Here is a 17,642-nt window from a genome sequence, read left to right as displayed (position 1 = left end):
CAGTAAAGTTCAGCATAAAGAATTCAAGGACCATTGGAGAAGAATTCCACAGTTACCATGCTTGTGTGAGTAAGAGTCCAGTGTTTTTCAAGTTTCCACACTCCATGAGGTACTAACTTGGATTTGAAATACACTTTTCTGGTATAGAACCAAAATAAGTTTTCTTCTCCTTTGTAATTATAAGAGCTTTTCTTTTTGCCTCCTGGAGAAATGTAATTATTTTCTTACAACTTTTTCAATGTTGGAGATCATCTGTTATATTACAACCCGTGCTTTTCATCTTGAATGCAATGATATTTGGTTTCTTTACATGATTTTTTTGGGGGTCTCTCAAGGTCCCTGCAATCTTTTTTTGTGTGCCTCTGAAATATCTGATAATTCTTTAAAAAAAGTGATATCCCAAATTAAAATGTACTCCAGCTATTTGTGATAAGTTATTTTCCTCTTTGTTTCAAGATTTTCACATTACTTCCCCTAATTGGACAGAAAATGGACTTTTTATTAATTAGTTGCAATAAAATCAAGGCTCATACTACAATTATGGACAACTAAAATTTAGCTCTTTTTGAAATAAAGGGGAAAAGTCAATATTTATCCTTTACTAGTGTTATTTACTGCTACTAGGGATACATTGTGGAGGCTCTTGGGGAACAGCTATGCACTCACTGGGAAATGCACTAAATAGGTCCACCACAGGGGTCAACAAGGCATATATTGGTTAGCAATGGAGAGATAATAAAGCCAAATTTACATCACCACCAAGAAAAGTCATACTAATGCCCATGATTTTACTGATAATTTTTTTACAAATCTTCTACCTTTCTATCTTACTATCCAAAAATATGACAACTTATGTGATTCAATGATATAAAGACAAATAAACAAGATCAACTAAGGCTGATATATAAGAAGGCTATACTGGGTAAATTTCTTGCCATATCCAATAGTATCAACTTGGAGCTTCCTGATGAAGAAAACGTAATAACATCTTAGAATGTAAAATGATCATCAATATTCAAAGACTCAGTGCACTGTCAAAGAACTGCAATTATGACTATTTGCAGAGGACAGATATTTAAGTAATGATCAAATAAGAAATGCTTTAAGCATCTTAGAAACAAACATTTAAGCACTTTACACTACTGAAGTCTGCTAGAAACCTGCAGTAAGTGGATCAACAAAGGCTGGAACCTAAACAAACATGGAGGTAAACTGTGAGGTCAAAGTGTAGATTCTAAGACTCAAGCTTACTAAATACTGTTTATAATTTTAAAATATTCCAGAATGATAAACAAAACCTGAACTACATGTCCATTGGAATAATTTCTGTTATCCTAGGAAATTATGCATAATAAGGGAGGGCAAGAAAAGACAAATTCTTTGAGTTGAATAGTTACTCTTTTCTAAACACGGATTTCCAAGTTTGAAAAAATACAATGTAAAAATAGTAATTATTCATGAATAAAATATGTCTTTCCTAACTTTTATTTAGGCAACTTCTACTGATGTATTATATTTTTACCCATTCTTTAAAACTGAAGTATTCAAAGTTCTTTATGAAAGATTGGTTATTCATTAGAATTCTCAGGTTTTCTAATGTATCTTGATAAATAAATTTAGTAATAATATTTTAATTCAAACATCCACAGGTTACTTGAAAAAGTTAATAAAATATAATTAAAGTTTATTTTCATGCATTTTTTGAATCCATGCACATATTTATATTTACAAAAATATATATATTTGTCTATATATCTAAAATTTATATAGTTTTGGAACCGATTTTCTTAAAAATTATGTGCTTTATCTATACCTATGCATATGCCATATATAAATGTGCATCTTTATTTAGGCTCCAGTTGAAGGAAATTTATGACATTCTGGAACACAATAGTTTTCTATGACAATATTATCTTTAAACCACCACCAATTTTTACTACAAAAATATGTGTCTTAACACCTTTAAAATTAACTTTAATAAACTGAAACACTAAAACTGTTCTCATAATTTCATTTGGAACTATTGGCATTATGACCCCACCTAGAGTGTGTGAATTTCAGGTAAAGATTTGCTCCCATCATTGCTCAATGGAAAACAATGATAACAAATATCTCCACAATGACAGAGAAATTTAAAAACTGTGCTAGATTATTAAAAAGGCAAGATTATTGTTAGCATGCATTTTATCCCAAGGGAATTTACAGATTTGAGTCACTCAACAAGGTATTCTAAAATTGAAACAAAATATTGTATCTGCATAGTATATTCTTTTTTCCTTTTTATCAATACTATAATATTATATAATAATATAATAATATAAAAATAGATAAGCAATCCATGTTATTGTTTCTAATTTTACAAAAATTGTTTTATATCTGACAGTGTTCTTTTCATAGTATGCTCTAGTTAAACCACCTAACTTCTAGAGGCTACTCTGATTATGTATATAATGAGAAACTTAATAATGTCAATGTGTAATATTGGTCTTAGAATAAAGTTAAATATTTCAAGCACTTATCACTCATTCATTCATAAGGATGACTTACTTTTAATTCATGCATTGTTCATATGAGCTAATAAAGTCAAATGTTAACTACCAAATTGATTCTTTTTAAAGTATCCATAATCACTGTGCTTAAAGTCATTTCAAAATGCACTCAAAATTTAGACCTGAAGCTAGATACTTTGGCTGTGCCTCCCAACTTATTAAAGGTGTGTTCAAGAAGTGGCTTAACACTACGAGTCTCAAAAACTACATAGAATTTTTCCTGCTATGAGATTTTATGCTTACACCCAAAATATTTCTCCTACAAAAATTGTTTTTAATACAGTTTTAATGTACTTAATTTAAAAATGACAATTTGATGTGATATAAACCTCTATATGGATTAAATCAGGATGGGAAGTTGATAGAGGTTTTTAAATTAAATTTTATTTCAGTGGCATCTGTTATATTATGTATTTCTCTTTTTTATCCACCTAGTAAAAATCTATTGATAATGCACTTGAAATAACCTAGGGACACAAAGATATATTAAGGAGGTCAATAAGAGATTCACAAAAAATAATGGAATTGCCCCATTGACATGCTGTGATATAAATTTATCTACAGAACAATTGTTTATGTTTTTACTTTCTTGCAATGAGTCAGGCAGAAAGATTTCGTAGCTGAACAGCATGCAAGACACTGAAAAATATCATATATGTATGATTTTTATTTTTAGGTAACCTGTGTAAAACTGGTCACATAAGTTTCTGCCTGGTAAAAAGCACAGAGCTGTGTTCTTGATTGTTCCAGTTTGATTTATCCCTGTGAGAAGGAAAAAGGTTAGGTACTGAATTTTAGAAGTGAAGCATGATACAACAATTTATTCTACTGTAATTTAGAATGGTTATAATCAGGTTCCTGTAAGTAGAAGTTAGTTATATTTTGAAAACATATGTGATATACTCAATGATAAACAACATATTTGAAACAGTAATAAAATTAAATATTCAACACAAACACCAGCTAAACAGTTCTATGATTCTGTTATTTAAGGGGTTACATTAAATACTATAAATACTATACAATCCTTTGCATTGTTTATTTAAAATGCAAGCAACATTTAAAAATAAATATTTGGGGCAAGCATTAGGCCTCTATATCCCGCTCTCCCTCTGTCTCAAATAATAATTTAAAAAAAATTGTCTCCATGGATATGGGGTAAGAATAAGAATGTAAAGTCTAAAAAAGTATATTCTAAAGTTTTCATTTCTTGATTTAGTTTTAAGGAGCATGTTTAATAAAGTTTAATATTTTAAAACAGCTTTCCAAGAAAGTGATGCTTGCAAATTCACCAAAATGTAAATAGGAAACATGTAAATAAGAAACAGATCAATATATCATTGCTTTTAGGAACATGCACCTATTAAATAAAGATAGGAATTTTCAAGTAGTTTGAAACTAGCCTGCAAAAAAGAACTGGTCTAAATAAAATTTTAAAGATGAGCATTGGCTTTCTGAAAAATCAATGCATAAAAGAAAGTATCAGAGGTAGTCACTGGCTTGGTGTTAAAGATAATCACATCGCGCATTGGGTTCTATAGATTTGATTCCCAGCTCTGGTTCCTAACTCCAGCTTCCTACTAGTACAGACACTAAGAAGCAGCAGCTAATGGCTCAAGTAACTTGGATCATGTCACCCACATGGGAGACCTAGACTGAGTTCCTTGCTCTCAGCTTAGATTTTTTTCTAATCCCAGCTGTTGCTGTCATTTGGGGGGAAAAACCCACAGATTGGAACATATGTTTTCTTTTTCTCAAATAAATACTGGAAATTAACAAAAAGATTGAATCAAATGCAAATCTCCTCCCATTGTATAAGTATAAATAATCATTAATCTTGCCAATTCAAACACATTTTTAGGAAAATATTCTTATGTTTTCTGGAGTACAAGTACAATAAGATGAAAATGTCTAAGCTATACTTTTGATGAAGGCAGTAACTGCTTGTGAAGAAATATATTTTGATAAAAACCAAAGAAAAATAGATCTGATAACAGTATAATTAAAACCACCACACAGTAAAAGGACTAAAATATTTAACCCAAATATACTTGAACCATCACTGCTGCTTCCAAGCATGTGCTATGGCAAGACACTATAGTCAGGACCCAAGAATCTAACACAGTTACTCTGACAGGGGAGTGAGGTCTTTTTTTTTTTTTTTTTTTTTTTTATACAGAAAGAGAGAGACAGAGAGAAAGGTCTTCCTTTGCCCTTGGTTCACCCTCCAATGGCCGCCGCGGCTGGCGCGCTGTGGCCGGCGCACCGCGCTGATCCGATGGCAGGAGCCAGGTACTTGTCCTGGTCTCCCATGCTGGTGCAGGGCCCAAGTACTTGGGCCATCCTCCACTGCACTCCCTGGCCACAGCAGAGAGCTGGCCTGGAAGAAGGGCAACGGGGACAGAATCCGGTGCCCCGACCGGGACTAGAACCTGGTGTGCTGGCGCCACAAGGCGGAGGATTAGCCTAGTGAGCCGCGGCGCCAGCCCTTTTTTTTTTTTTTTTACAGGTAGAGTTAGACAGTGAGAGACAGAGAGAAAGGTCTTCCTTCTGTTGTTTCACCCCCCAGATGGCTGCTACAGCAGGTGCGCTGCGCCAATCCGAAGCCAGGAGCCAGGTGCTTTCTCCTGGTCTCCCATGCGGGTGCAGCGGCCCAAGCACTTGGGCCATCCTCCACTGCCTTCCTGGGCCACAGCAGAGAGCTGGACTGGAAGAGGGGTCCTGGTGCCCATATGGGATGCTGGCGCCACAGGCGAGGATTAACCAAGTGAGCCACAGCGCCACCCCCAAGGTCTTTTTTTTTTTTTTTTAAGAATATAATTTATGTTTTGAAAGCCAGAGTTAAAGAGAAAGAGAGAGAGACAGAAAGAGAGAAAGATCTTTCATCTGCTGGTTCACTCCCCAGATAGCCACAATGACCAGCTCTGGGCCAGACAAATGCCAGGAGCCAGCAGCTTCATCAGGGTCTCCCACATTGAGGGGCAGGACCCAAACACTTGCGCCATCTTCCATTGCTTTTCCAAGGCCGTTAGTAGGGAGCTGGATCAGAAGTAGGGCAGCCACAACACCAATGGGCACCCGAATGGGATGTCAGCATCTCAGGTAGGAGCTTTTACCTGCTACACCACAGTGCTCACGTCATGGGATGTGTTTTAACCCCTATGCTGAAGTCCACTTATGGCTGCAAATATCTAATCTTCTAATCAAGTCAATCAAATAAATGTTTTAAAACAAGTAAGCGCATTTAAGTCCTGTGGAAGATGACGGCTTTCAAAATTTAATATTGAATAGATGAATGGGTGGATGGACAAATGGGTGAGTGAATCAGGTCAACAATATGAATGCTGTTCCTCTGCCTATGATTTCCATCTGTACCATATCCACCCCAAGAAATTATATTATACACTCTGGCTTAAGTACCACCACTTTTCATATGCCTTTAGCCTGAAATGGTCCCTTACTCAATACAATATTGATGTCAATGATTGCTTACTATTATCATTGAAGGTAAATAATGGTAAAAGGCAAAAAGCTTTTACACAGCATTTTTGGAGACCCAATATTTATAGGGTATAAAAATATTTGATAAAAATTAGTTTAGGAGAGGAAAACTCTATGCCTTCCATAGCTACAGAAATTTCTGATATTTTCTCTAGTATACACAAATACAACAAACACGTGAAATAACTGTTTAGTAAACTATTAATTAAGATTATATTGGTAGAATAAAGATCCTGTTTTAAGTTTTGTCTGACTTTATATTTCAATGAACTAAATGTAATTTGTATTTTGTAGATACAAAATAGTTGAATATTTGCAAATTCTTATTTGTGTGTATTTTTCCAATATGCAATAATTCAGTAAATAAAATTTTATGTTTATTTCTTGATAAGTTACATAAATTCAAAATATAAAATTATACTAGACACACATATTTTTCTAAATTATTTCAATTATATGCATCTTTTAAAACATTAAATGATCTCCCTGCACTTCCTTCAACATTCTCATAAAGGAATAACAATAATCATTATAGGAGTGTATCAGAGCCTGTTAATATCTTTAGTGCACCTTACTAAGAGAGTCCAGATTTTATTCAGGGGAGCAGTATACACAGATGAATGTCCTGCCTCAGCTGGGGTACTTGTCCTTAGTGGTTGCAATGTCACACTATTCCTGCCAATACAAGCAAAGTCTCATGAAAGCTTTGGCTTTCTCAGGTGAGTATGACAAGCACTACTTCTATCTCTTGCCACCTCTTTAATGTTGAGCAATTGGATATAAGGCTTTAGGTAAAACAGTCATTTCTGACCAAAGGTATCAAGACAGCATAGGAAAGCTACATGTGAAAACTTGTAGAAGGCAAAACAGATAGAATCTAAAATGTGGAATTCATGTGGATTGATCATTTCTAGACATTGTTAAATATAACACTCTATGTAGTTGTGTGTTTAGCATCCCATCATATTCAGCTAAATAGACTGCTGACCAAAAATAGTGACGTAATACAAGAGAGTAATATATATGGAGATTGCTTGTGTGCCCTTAAGTAAAACATATTTAATAAAATAATTCAGGTCCGAACAGTTATACCTTAATGTAGTAACAGATATGGTCTCTAGCTCTTTGATACTCACATAGCTTTAATATGATGATGGTTTAACATTAAACAAACTCAAATGTACACATTATCCTGAGATAATACAAAACTGGAAAGAAAGCAGAAAAGTGATGGGTAGAAAAATAATGGCAATTATATTAATGGTTTTCTATATAACACAATAGGTCACAAAAAGTAGAGCTATAAATTCAATGATCTGGACTTTAACAATGTTTCCAAGGCATTTGTCCATCTCATTAATGAGCTGGGGGGAGCTACAGAATCCTTAGTGTCACTGACTTCTAACAGTTACCTTAGCAAGACTTTCACAGAGAAGCCTTAAATTTGGTCCAGAGAAGTTTGTAATATCGATCAACAATTTGCATTAAAGGGCACAGTAAAGGCATATTATATACCAGAGAATTTTATACAAATAAAAATACAGATATGCACAAAAACATTATAATTTAAAAATATTCAGAGCATAGTAAACGAACAAAGTGAACAGTTCACAGTCCTGAGAAATGAATATAGTCTAGGCATAAAAATCAGTTCATCAAAGAGAGGAAGAAGGGGCTGGCACTGTAGCATTGTAAGTTAAGCCTCCACCAGCAATACCAGCATCCCATGTGGGCACCAGTTCTAGTCCCAGCTGCTCCACTTCTGATCCAGCTCCTTGCTAATGGCCTGGGAAAGCAGTAGAAGATGGCCCAAGTCCTTGGGCACCTGCACCCACATGGGAGACCCAGAAGAAGCTCCTGGCTTTGGATGGGCCCAGCTCCAGCCACTGTGGCCATTTGGGGAATGGACCAGTGGACAGGAAGACTCTCTCTGTCTCTCCCTCTCTCTCACTCTGTCTTTCAAATACATAAATAAATAAATAAATCCTTAAAAAAAGATTCTTTAAATGAAAGAAGGGAAGAAGACAGTTTTGAGGAAACAAATGTAAATATCCAAATTATAAATATTAACAGTGAATATTGAAGCAGACTGTATTATAATATATCAGCATTAAGGAGTATTAAAAGCAAAATTAGTATGGCAATATTAGAGTCATAATAAATTAGCAATGCACCAAACCATTATAATGGAAAATTTAGTCATGAATTGCACTATTACAGAGGCACAAAAATAATGAACTATTTTCTCCTCACTCTTGGCTTTCCACGGCAGGTAGTATGGTGGTCAAACTGTTGAAATCTTTACTTAGTATATACTAAATTGATCTTCTGTATATAAAGAAAATTGAAAATGAATCTTGATGTGAATGGGATGGGAGAGGGAGCGGAGGATGGGAGGGTTGCGAGTGGGAGGGAAGTTATGGGTGGGGGGGGAAGGCACTGTAATCCAAAAACTGTACTTTGGAAATTTATATTTATTAAATAAAAGTTAAAAAAAAGTTTGAAGCTCAAATTTAAAAAGAGCCCAGACACATCTGTGGCTAACAACACATTTTCAAATTTTTTGTATCTTAATAATGTAAAAATACAGATTAATAATTTCAACTTTCTAGAGCTGTCATAAAGAGGAAACACGTCAAAGTGTACACACTTGATTTTTTCAGGCTCTTCTGTGCATCCACCTCTCCAGTGTTGCAGGGAATCAGGTGACCTCTTACTTTCTGTGGTTGCTGTGATGTCGCAGATACAATGAGGCACTGCCCAGACCCTTATTTGCACGAGAGCCATTCATTCCTCCAGCTGCCATAAGGGTGGACTGCTGCTTCAGGCTTATAGGTGAGTCCCTCTTTGGGAACTGTTACTGCAGAAAGGAGCTGATGTACACAGGGATACACTCCTTCCCCTGCGAAGGCAGAGGGAGAGCCTGTACCCAAAGACTAGTCGGTGAGGGGCCCAAAGGCCCAACTCCCTCGTTTCAGTTTGGTACTCTGTAGGATCACCCTGGCACTGGAGATGCTGTAGGATGAGCTGAGGGCTCTGCTGCACTTGTAGCGGTTGAACGTTCCTCTCTGCTCACTTTGAAGCCCTCATCGTTTTACAGGTGTTACTACTGATAACACTCATTAGTAAATGTACACCCAGATTTCTCTCTCAGAGTTGCTCTCTTAGGGAATTGACTCCGTGTGTAAACCCAGGATTAACACAACATGTCAACTTGTCCACAACTCTGACTTCACTTCTTCCCTGAAGATCTATGTTTCCAAACATTATTAGCTTCACTTGTCTGTCCTACAGTCTGTCAAAGTAAGAAGCCAGTAAATTAAACCCTATGATGCCTCTACATGTTTTTAATAGCATCAATATCCACCCATCCTTCTAAATAAAAATGCTTTGTTATATGTTGAATTGTATCCCCAGAAGATAGGCTAAAGTACTAATCCAGGTGCGTTTTCACGTGACCTCATTTACAAATAGCACCTTTGCAGATGTAATCAAGTTAAGATTTGGTCATGAGTATGGGACCTAATCCAGTATAACTTGTGTCTTTCTAGGGCGAGGAGAAGATGGACACACAAGACCACCACATGAAGAGAAGGCCTGAGAGTGGGTGATGCATCTGTAAGCTGCAGGGATTTCTAAGCCACCACAAGTGAGGAAGAAGCAAGGGATGTCCCTCCCTAGAGCCTGCATCGAGCGAGAACGACCCTACTGATACCTCGCTTTCAGTTTCCCAGCCCCAAGAACTATTAAAAAAAATTTTCTTGTTTTTTAAGCTACCAAGTTTGTGACATTTTGTTATGACAGTCCTAGAAATTGAATACATCCTTGAAACAGCTTACAGCCTTCCATATCCAGGCCCTGAGCTCTTGTACTTTAACTAGAATGTGAAGGCATAAATTAAATTATTGCAGCTGGGTGACAGAAGGATTTTTTTCCCTTAACAATTCATAGCACAGTGCCTGGAGCATAGTAGGATGTAACAAATATTTACGGGATGAATGAGCACGTTTCATGCTTCATTTGAGGTCCGCAGTGCAGAGGCACTTTGATGCTAATGGTAAAAATCTGTGTAGTGTGTTGCTAATGCTTGCAGTGTGCTCACTGCACCTCAGGAGATGGCTGACTTTAGGAGGAGCCATGAACTCGATGCCTGCATTCTGAGAAGCAGTGACAGGAGTCTTACTCTCACAGAGAAGTCTGGAGATGACAGTGTGTGTTTCTTAATTGTTAGACTGACTTTAGCTTCAGAGAAGTGCTGGTTCTACAGCCAACTGGTTTCTCTGAACTGTTTAAGTCACCTTGCAAAATCCTTTATTTGACTCATCTATATGGTCATTTTCTTGTAAGATGTTCTATATCAAATATTTTGGCTTGCTTCAGGAATGTATATTTAACTGTATACCAAAGCAAGGAACACTGTTTACCTGAGTTGACACTAGAGGACTGAGAATTCCCCATATAATGCACGGGGGATAGGATACTAGTCCTTCAAAGAGAGCTTGTGGAGTGAAGAGAAGGAAAGATGGAGAGTGTCAAAGATCAGAGATGTTCTTTCCCTTCATTCAAAATGCAGGACTTTAAACAGGCCCAGGGGAAATATATCATCAGTCTCTGTATAAAGAAAATGAAGCTCAGAAATATGAATTTAAACTACCCTGGGAAGAAGTCAGGTGAATTTTCCATCACGGCAGTCGTTGGGAACACTGCGGATAAGTATTTTGAGTTATCCTCCAGATTTAAGCAGAGCTCATAGGGTATAACCCAGAACAGGCTTTTCTAGAGAAGCCACCCAAGTCGTGTCTTTCACACACTAAAATTGTGAACCCTGGATCGACATCATGCTGTGTGTCTGAAATTTAAACTGCACCAAATAGCTATGGACAGTGTGCGTGCTCAATTCTATACCTGTAATAATCGCTCAGGGAGCACTTCTCTTGAACAGACATTTGTCTAATTATTCACTTGAATCTTGTAATGTTCATTACAATTCTATTTTACATATAAGTAATTTTTTTTTAAAAAAGAAGGATTTTTGTAAATTGCCCAAAATCATAGAATTAGTAATGTCAATGCTAGGGTGTGAGGCACATACTCTACTTCAGAGGCTGCCTTCTTAACCACAGTCTAAGGTAGCGTTGAGACTATGTGACCTAAAGCTTTGAATCAGGAGATACTCTCTGTTGGGTGATCAAGATTGGCCTTATTGGCTCATCAAAGTTCATCAAAACTGTAATAATCACTATTTTAAATTGTTCTTAGGCATGGAAAAAAGAAAAGATGGAATCAGCAGCTCAAGAATCTGGGAAGTCAGACAGAAGCTAAAACTTATGAGAGTTAGGGCGAGTTAGCATGATAGGGTTGGAGACGCTGTGGGCAGGCACAGAACGTCAGGCTGTTGGCGCGGCTGTTTGGACGCCTGCCTCTAAAACTGGAGCACCAGGCTTTGAGTCCCAGCGCCAGCTCCTAGTTTCAGCTCCCTGCTAGTGCAAACTCAAGGCGGCAGCAGAGATGGCTCAAGAGATTGGGTCCCTGCCACCCACACAGGAGACCTTGATTGAATCCCTGAATTTGGCCCTGGCCTTGGTACTCCCTATCCCTGTTGTAAGCATCTGGGAAGTGAATCAACACATGGAGCCATGTTCTCTCTCTCTCTTCATTTGCTTCTCAAATAATAAATATTTTAATAATCTACATTTTATTGTGCTCCAGATTGAAAAACAAGTTTACTATCAGCATTTTCATCTAAAATAGCTGGAGAGAAAGGCCCTACAAAACTACGTAGATATTTCCTTCATGGTCACGGTGTAATAACTCTGAACTGTCTGTAATAACTGGGTTGAATGTACTCTGGACAATACACTTCAGTATTTCTTACAAAAAAGGGAAAATCTTCAGGCAGTGGCACTAGAACCTGAAATTGTTTTTGTTTTGTTTTGTTTTTTTTAGATTTATTTATTTATTTATTTTGAAAGAGTTACAGAAAGGGAGAGACACAGAGAGATCTTTCATCTGCTGGTTCACTTCCCAGATAGCTGCAAATGGCAGCACTGAACCAGGCAGAATACAGGAACTTCATCCACGTCTCCCACATGAGTGGAAGAGCCCAAACACTTGAGAAATCTTCTGCTGCTTTTCCCAGGCCATTAGCAGGGCTATGGATAGGAAGTGGAGCAGCTGGAACACAAACAGGTACCCATAGGGGATGCTGGCATTGCAGACAGCAGCTTTACCTGCTATGCTGCAATGTCAGCTCCAGAATCTGAACTTTTTAGATGATAATAATGACGATGAATTCAAAGATTATAATAAAAGCTAAAATTTTAAGGTTTCTAACTCAAATACTGTGCTTAGTGATTTAAAAAGATTAGCCCAAGGTGGGCATGTGACACAGTGCGTAAAGCTCCTTTTGAGATGCCCATATGCTATATTGAAGTTCCTGGGTCCAAGTCCTGGCTCATTCCTGATTCTAGCTTCCTGATGATATGTAAACCAGGAAGCAGCAGGTGATGTGCCTGCCAATCATCTGGGATGTTGTGATTGAGTTTTAGGTTCTGCATTAGGCCTCACTCAGCCCCAGTTGTTACAGGCATGGGGGAGTGAACCAGGAAAAGAGAGATAGATGTCTCTCTTTCTCTCTCACTCTCACTCTCCCCAACCTCTGTGAGTGTGAATGTGTTTGCCTCTCACAGAAATAAAATAAATAATTTTTAAAAAGATTAGCTCATGCATTTTATTATACCATCTAAGGTGGCTCTAATCTCCTGTATACTATGGTGCTGTATACCATGGAAATGAAATAAACAAGAATGTATTGACAATCAATATTCAATATAATATTTTCCCAAATGTATTATAAATTCTTGGAAGGCAAGTTTTAATAAGATTAAGCAGACAGAAGACATCTGGTAAATATCTGACAAATAATTTCTAACTTGACCTAAAAAAAGAACAAAATTACTTTAAATGATATATTGAAACTTCAATACCAATACCATAAAATAATTTGTGATCATACTAATGGCTGTTAAATTTCACATATTAATAGAAGTTGCATGCATACCTTGACCCACTTAGATTTTTATACATAAGTTAAAGCTGATGTGGAGGATTCAAAAAATTGTGTTTAAAGAAAATCCTATTTTCAAAGAATTTACAGTACTATTTGATATAAATCACAATTTTTCCAAAGTTAAAAAAAGCAATAAACTAAATTATAAATTCACAAAGACACATAAAATTGCATAGCCTTCAAAATGATAAAAGTTACATCCATTTTGGGGAAAATCAAGAGGTGTGATACATAACAATTTTCAGCACTTTTGAGTATTATTTAAAACATTTTATGTATGTTAATATGTTAAGTTATTTAAGGCTTATGCAACTATGATTTAGGTAGCAAGAGTTTTACAGATGAAGAACATGAGGGTCATGCCTTGAGAAACGCACATAGAATTTTGACTGGAGATGGAAATCACAAGCAAAGTGACACAGGTAGAGAGTATTTATGACTTAGAAGGAAATTGCTTTGCTATGGGTAGTGGGTTTATGAGTGAGTACTAGGAGATGCTCCTGATCAAGGAAGTTGGGGACACAGTATGAAGGCTTTATGTTCAGTATGTAAGTCAGCAGACTTTAGAGACTGGAGACACATTACAAAAATGACATAATTAAGATTGAATCTAAGTAAAATGAACCAGGTAAGTTGACTAGGGTAGATGGAAAATGGAGACAGAGGGACCATTTGGGACTCCACTTGTAATGGTTAGGAAAGAAATAGTGAGTATAAAGATAAAGGTGTAAAGGTGACACAGAAGGAGGTGGATTTAACTGACACAATGCAAAGAGACTGTGTATGACTTTACAACTAGCATCAAACATGGGATGAAGATTGAGAAGAACAAGCTGGTACTTAGCTGGTAGCTAAGATTAAGACAATTATTAATAATCATACTTTATGAGATTAAGTCTTCAGGAAGCTAAACTGCACATAAAATTAATCATCAGAAATGCAATGCTAGAAAGAACTCTGCCAATAAATATCTAAATTTTTATTTATTTGATACTAATTTATATGAAACACAATGTACATAAAACAATCTTACCTCTTTGCTGTATTCACTCTCTGAATCACTGCTAAGTTCCTCAGTGTTCATATTTTCCAAATCAGATTCCCCAGGTGCAATTGGTACTGTCACCGTGAGGCTGGGATTATGGATAAATGATTGATGATCACTTTCTTCCATCAAGTATTTGTCCATGCTACTTCCAAAACCACTGATTTTATCTTTTTCCTTGTGGAAGTTATAATCTTTGCTCATTTCAGCAAGTGTACGGTTAGAGATATAGTTTTCCTTCTTACTATTTAGATCTTCGGCTTGTCTTATCTCCTTGGAAATCTTGGGCTTTTTGGAAAATGCTTTTAGGATAAGTTCACGTAACGTTTGTTTCACATAATTTATCCCCTTCTTAATTCTGGTCACTGCAATCTGGAGATTGTTTGCATCAGTGTCTTCTTCAATTGCTGAAAGATTGTCTGAACTAAATGAGCTTAATAATAAAGCCAGAAAGAGATTCAGTACCTATGTCAGGGTAGGGATGGCATGTAGAGAAATGGGAAGACAGGGAATGAAAAAGAAAATTAGCACATTCTCCTGAAAAACAGGCCACAATACAAATCAGCGTGGTGCTTCCTGCACCTTTTCACACACAGATAAGAGCATATGGGAGAAGTAGGAGAGAGGGTTGACCTAGCACCACGATGTGCACGTTCCAGATCCTGAGAACTTTGAGTACAAGCTCAGACACACAGGCCAAGAATCAGCAAGGGAACAAAGAGAATGAAAGAGAATGGTCCCTCACCACACTGCTAACATCATTATTAAGTTAATTTACTTAACAGCAGTCCCTTCGTCAAATTTCCTTTTATGAGCCTAAAAACTCTTCTAACATTGACCTATAATTACCACCTGTTACAAACAAGTTGAACAAGACACTTGTGACTATTGTCTTTTACGCTGAAATCACTTAGGCATAAATCTGAAAAGAGTTCACTTTTCTCAGAAGAGAAATGTCACTTGTTTCAAAAAGTGGAGCATAAAATACAGAATTCCTGTAATAAAACATTCTGAACAAGAAATCGTGCCAGCTTGCAACTTAATGTGGCACAAAAAAGGACCTGCCCATTGAATCCACTTCATATGCTCTAATAGCATTATGATTGGCTGGTTCATTGCCAATCATTTTGGTCCTAGAAGAGCATACAAAGCGATCAGAATTCCCATTTTGGAAGCAAAGCCCTGTTAATGAGCAGAATTATTTCTGTTTTCCTCCCTAAAGTAGAGCTCCGGGTAAACTCAACAAAACATGTAAATTAAATTTAAAGATTGTTTCATATAGGCAACACAGTTAATTTAATTACCATGAGATATTGCTTCATCACCAAATCCAACTACTTCATATTTTAAAAAAATGAAAATCAAAATTAGACTTAACTGAGAAGGAACTCATTCTGATTCTGGCCACATCTAAAACAAGTTATATGTGTCAGAGATCAATTTTAAACTGTTTATGTCAATTAGCCTGGTTTAAGAGAAAATTCTGAAGGTGGGTGTCCTGGTAATCATAGGAAATAATTTTGATAAACACTAATGACTTCTGAAATGTTTATTTTAACTTTCTTTTTGTTATTAATGAAAAATTAAGTATATTTCACTACATTTGAAGAATATATTAAATATATGTGACTGTGTAGATTTTGTTTTTTAATGAGAATAATCATGAGGATCCAAGGGTCCATTTTACTGCTTTAGTCTCCTTAATCTACACAGTATTAGTAGACTCCATTTTATACATACTTCATGTATATGTCTGGTCATTGAGAGAAGGCACTGTAATTCATTTCTTAAAAATAACTAATACATTAGCATAATATTTTTGTTATCTCAATGAAAATAAAGTCAATTTTGTATCACATTTTATCACATTAGGCATGAAAAGAATTACTAAATGTGTATTTGATTTTAAGTCATCTTGAATAATGGCTTTCATCAGCCTCCTAATATAAACCTGAGTGAAATAAAACATCCTATTGTTCTAAACTTCTCTCTAAAAGTTAGGGCTATTAATCATTTTAATTAATTGGTAGTAAAATGACTAATGAATGAATTAGAAAAACAAACAAACAAAAAAGAGTGGTCAGTTTAGCATATAACCCTAATATGGAGGACTATATCAAGAACATAATCTTGTGTTTCTTCTCCTTTTCTAATTCTATATTCTTGCTAGTTCTTTAATTATTCAATTTTGCTTGTGAACTTTCTGAATTATACTTCCATTTTCTTTCATTACCATGATAGAAAATTAATGAATAACAGTATGTTAGTCATCACAAATTCCATATAAAGACTCTACAATGTACCCTAATATTTTTACTAGAAATCTATATTGCCTTTCAAAGAAAAACATCATTCTCACATCTGTACTCAAGTTAAAATGTTAAATATTCTTCAAAGACTCACTGCAATACTGTCCTGGAAACCCAGCCAAGAATTTATTTTTATTTTCCAAGTGTTAAGTGCATTTTATTTTAACCTCATAGCTAGCACTACCCCCTCTTCCTTGACCGATAATTTTTGTGAACAAGTTTTCTTTGTCCTAATAGAGTATAATCATCTTGAGGACAAGGCCTAGTACATAATTATTTTTGCTGTATTCTTACTTAAATAATACCTAAACAATGCCTTCCATCTAAATAATACCTAAATACATTTCTTTTCATAAGAAGATACTAAAGAATTTTGAATGATTAACTTGTTGAGAGCTTAAGAAATCTACCTGCTTCTGCAGATGCCTGAATAAGTATTTACATATTTAAGTTACTTTTGGTATACCTTTAATGTGACATATTTTTACAATTTATAACTCCCACAACTTCAATAGTTTATGTCAAAAAATTCTAAGAAGAAACAAACAAACCAATCTTTCTACGGGAACTTAAGAATAAGAAACAAACTCAGAAGAACCAAAGGGTATGTATATTTTATTCTGTGTTGGAAGGGATTTGTAAGACTATACAAAATTGGGAAATTTATTTATTTATTATCATATGCAACTTGAGGATTATTAAGAATTATAGAGTTAGGATTCATGATGTACATTTCTGATATGTCCAGAATATTGGATATTTCACAATGTGTGCATCTGCACTGTGCCTCATACATATGTGATGTGATGAATGTGTGTCTGTGTCTGTCCTTTGAAGCACTTGTAATATGACAGATGCAAGGAAAATAATTTAGCACTTCTTTTCAAGCCAGTGAGAAGTGAAGGTATTTGTCATATGGCTGTTACCATACCTGATGTGAGGTTTATGCCAAACTGACCAATTGAGACCATTTAACCTGAGTTATATGAAGGTAAGTGGCTCACAGAAGCACACTTTATCTCGATTTTTTTCCTTCTTTAATCTAGAAAGTTTTAATCAACCAATACAAAGAAGAAAGACACAGAAAAGAAAAATAAGTCAAGATACCTTCATTAAAATATAGGAAGATGGATAAAGAAAAGCTATAAACCAGTAGTTGGCAAACTTCC

The 17,642-nt window shown here is 35.7% G+C and overlaps 1 protein-coding gene and 1 long non-coding RNA gene across 5 annotated transcripts in view; one reads left to right on the top strand and one right to left on the bottom strand.

Moving 5' to 3' along the window:
* Window positions 1–9,826, top strand: part of LOC127491606 (uncharacterized) — a 140,491-nt gene extending 130,665 nt beyond the window's left edge. For both annotated transcript variants that reach the window (XR_007920389.2, XR_011387279.1), the window contains 2 exons: window positions 8,714–8,885; window positions 9,602–9,826. This is a non-coding gene — a long non-coding RNA (uncharacterized lncRNA). The remainder of the gene's footprint in view (window positions 1–8,713; window positions 8,886–9,601) is intronic.
* SCN9A (sodium voltage-gated channel alpha subunit 9) overlaps window positions 1–17,642 on the bottom strand; it is a 185,835-nt gene that overhangs the window by 45,448 nt on the left and 122,745 nt on the right. For all 3 annotated transcript variants that reach the window (XM_017342620.3, NM_001082358.1, XM_070069809.1), the window contains 1 exon segment: window positions 14,153–14,629. In XM_017342620.3, coding sequence (XP_017198109.1) covers window positions 14,153–14,629 — 477 coding nt within the window.

The sequence above is a fragment of the Oryctolagus cuniculus genome, chromosome 3 (assembly GCF_964237555.1).
Source record: "Oryctolagus cuniculus chromosome 3, mOryCun1.1, whole genome shotgun sequence".
Lineage (NCBI taxonomy): Eukaryota > Metazoa > Chordata > Mammalia > Lagomorpha > Leporidae > Oryctolagus > Oryctolagus cuniculus.
Note: the sequence above shows the minus strand (reverse complement) of the source record. Positions and strands in the feature narration are given on the sequence as shown.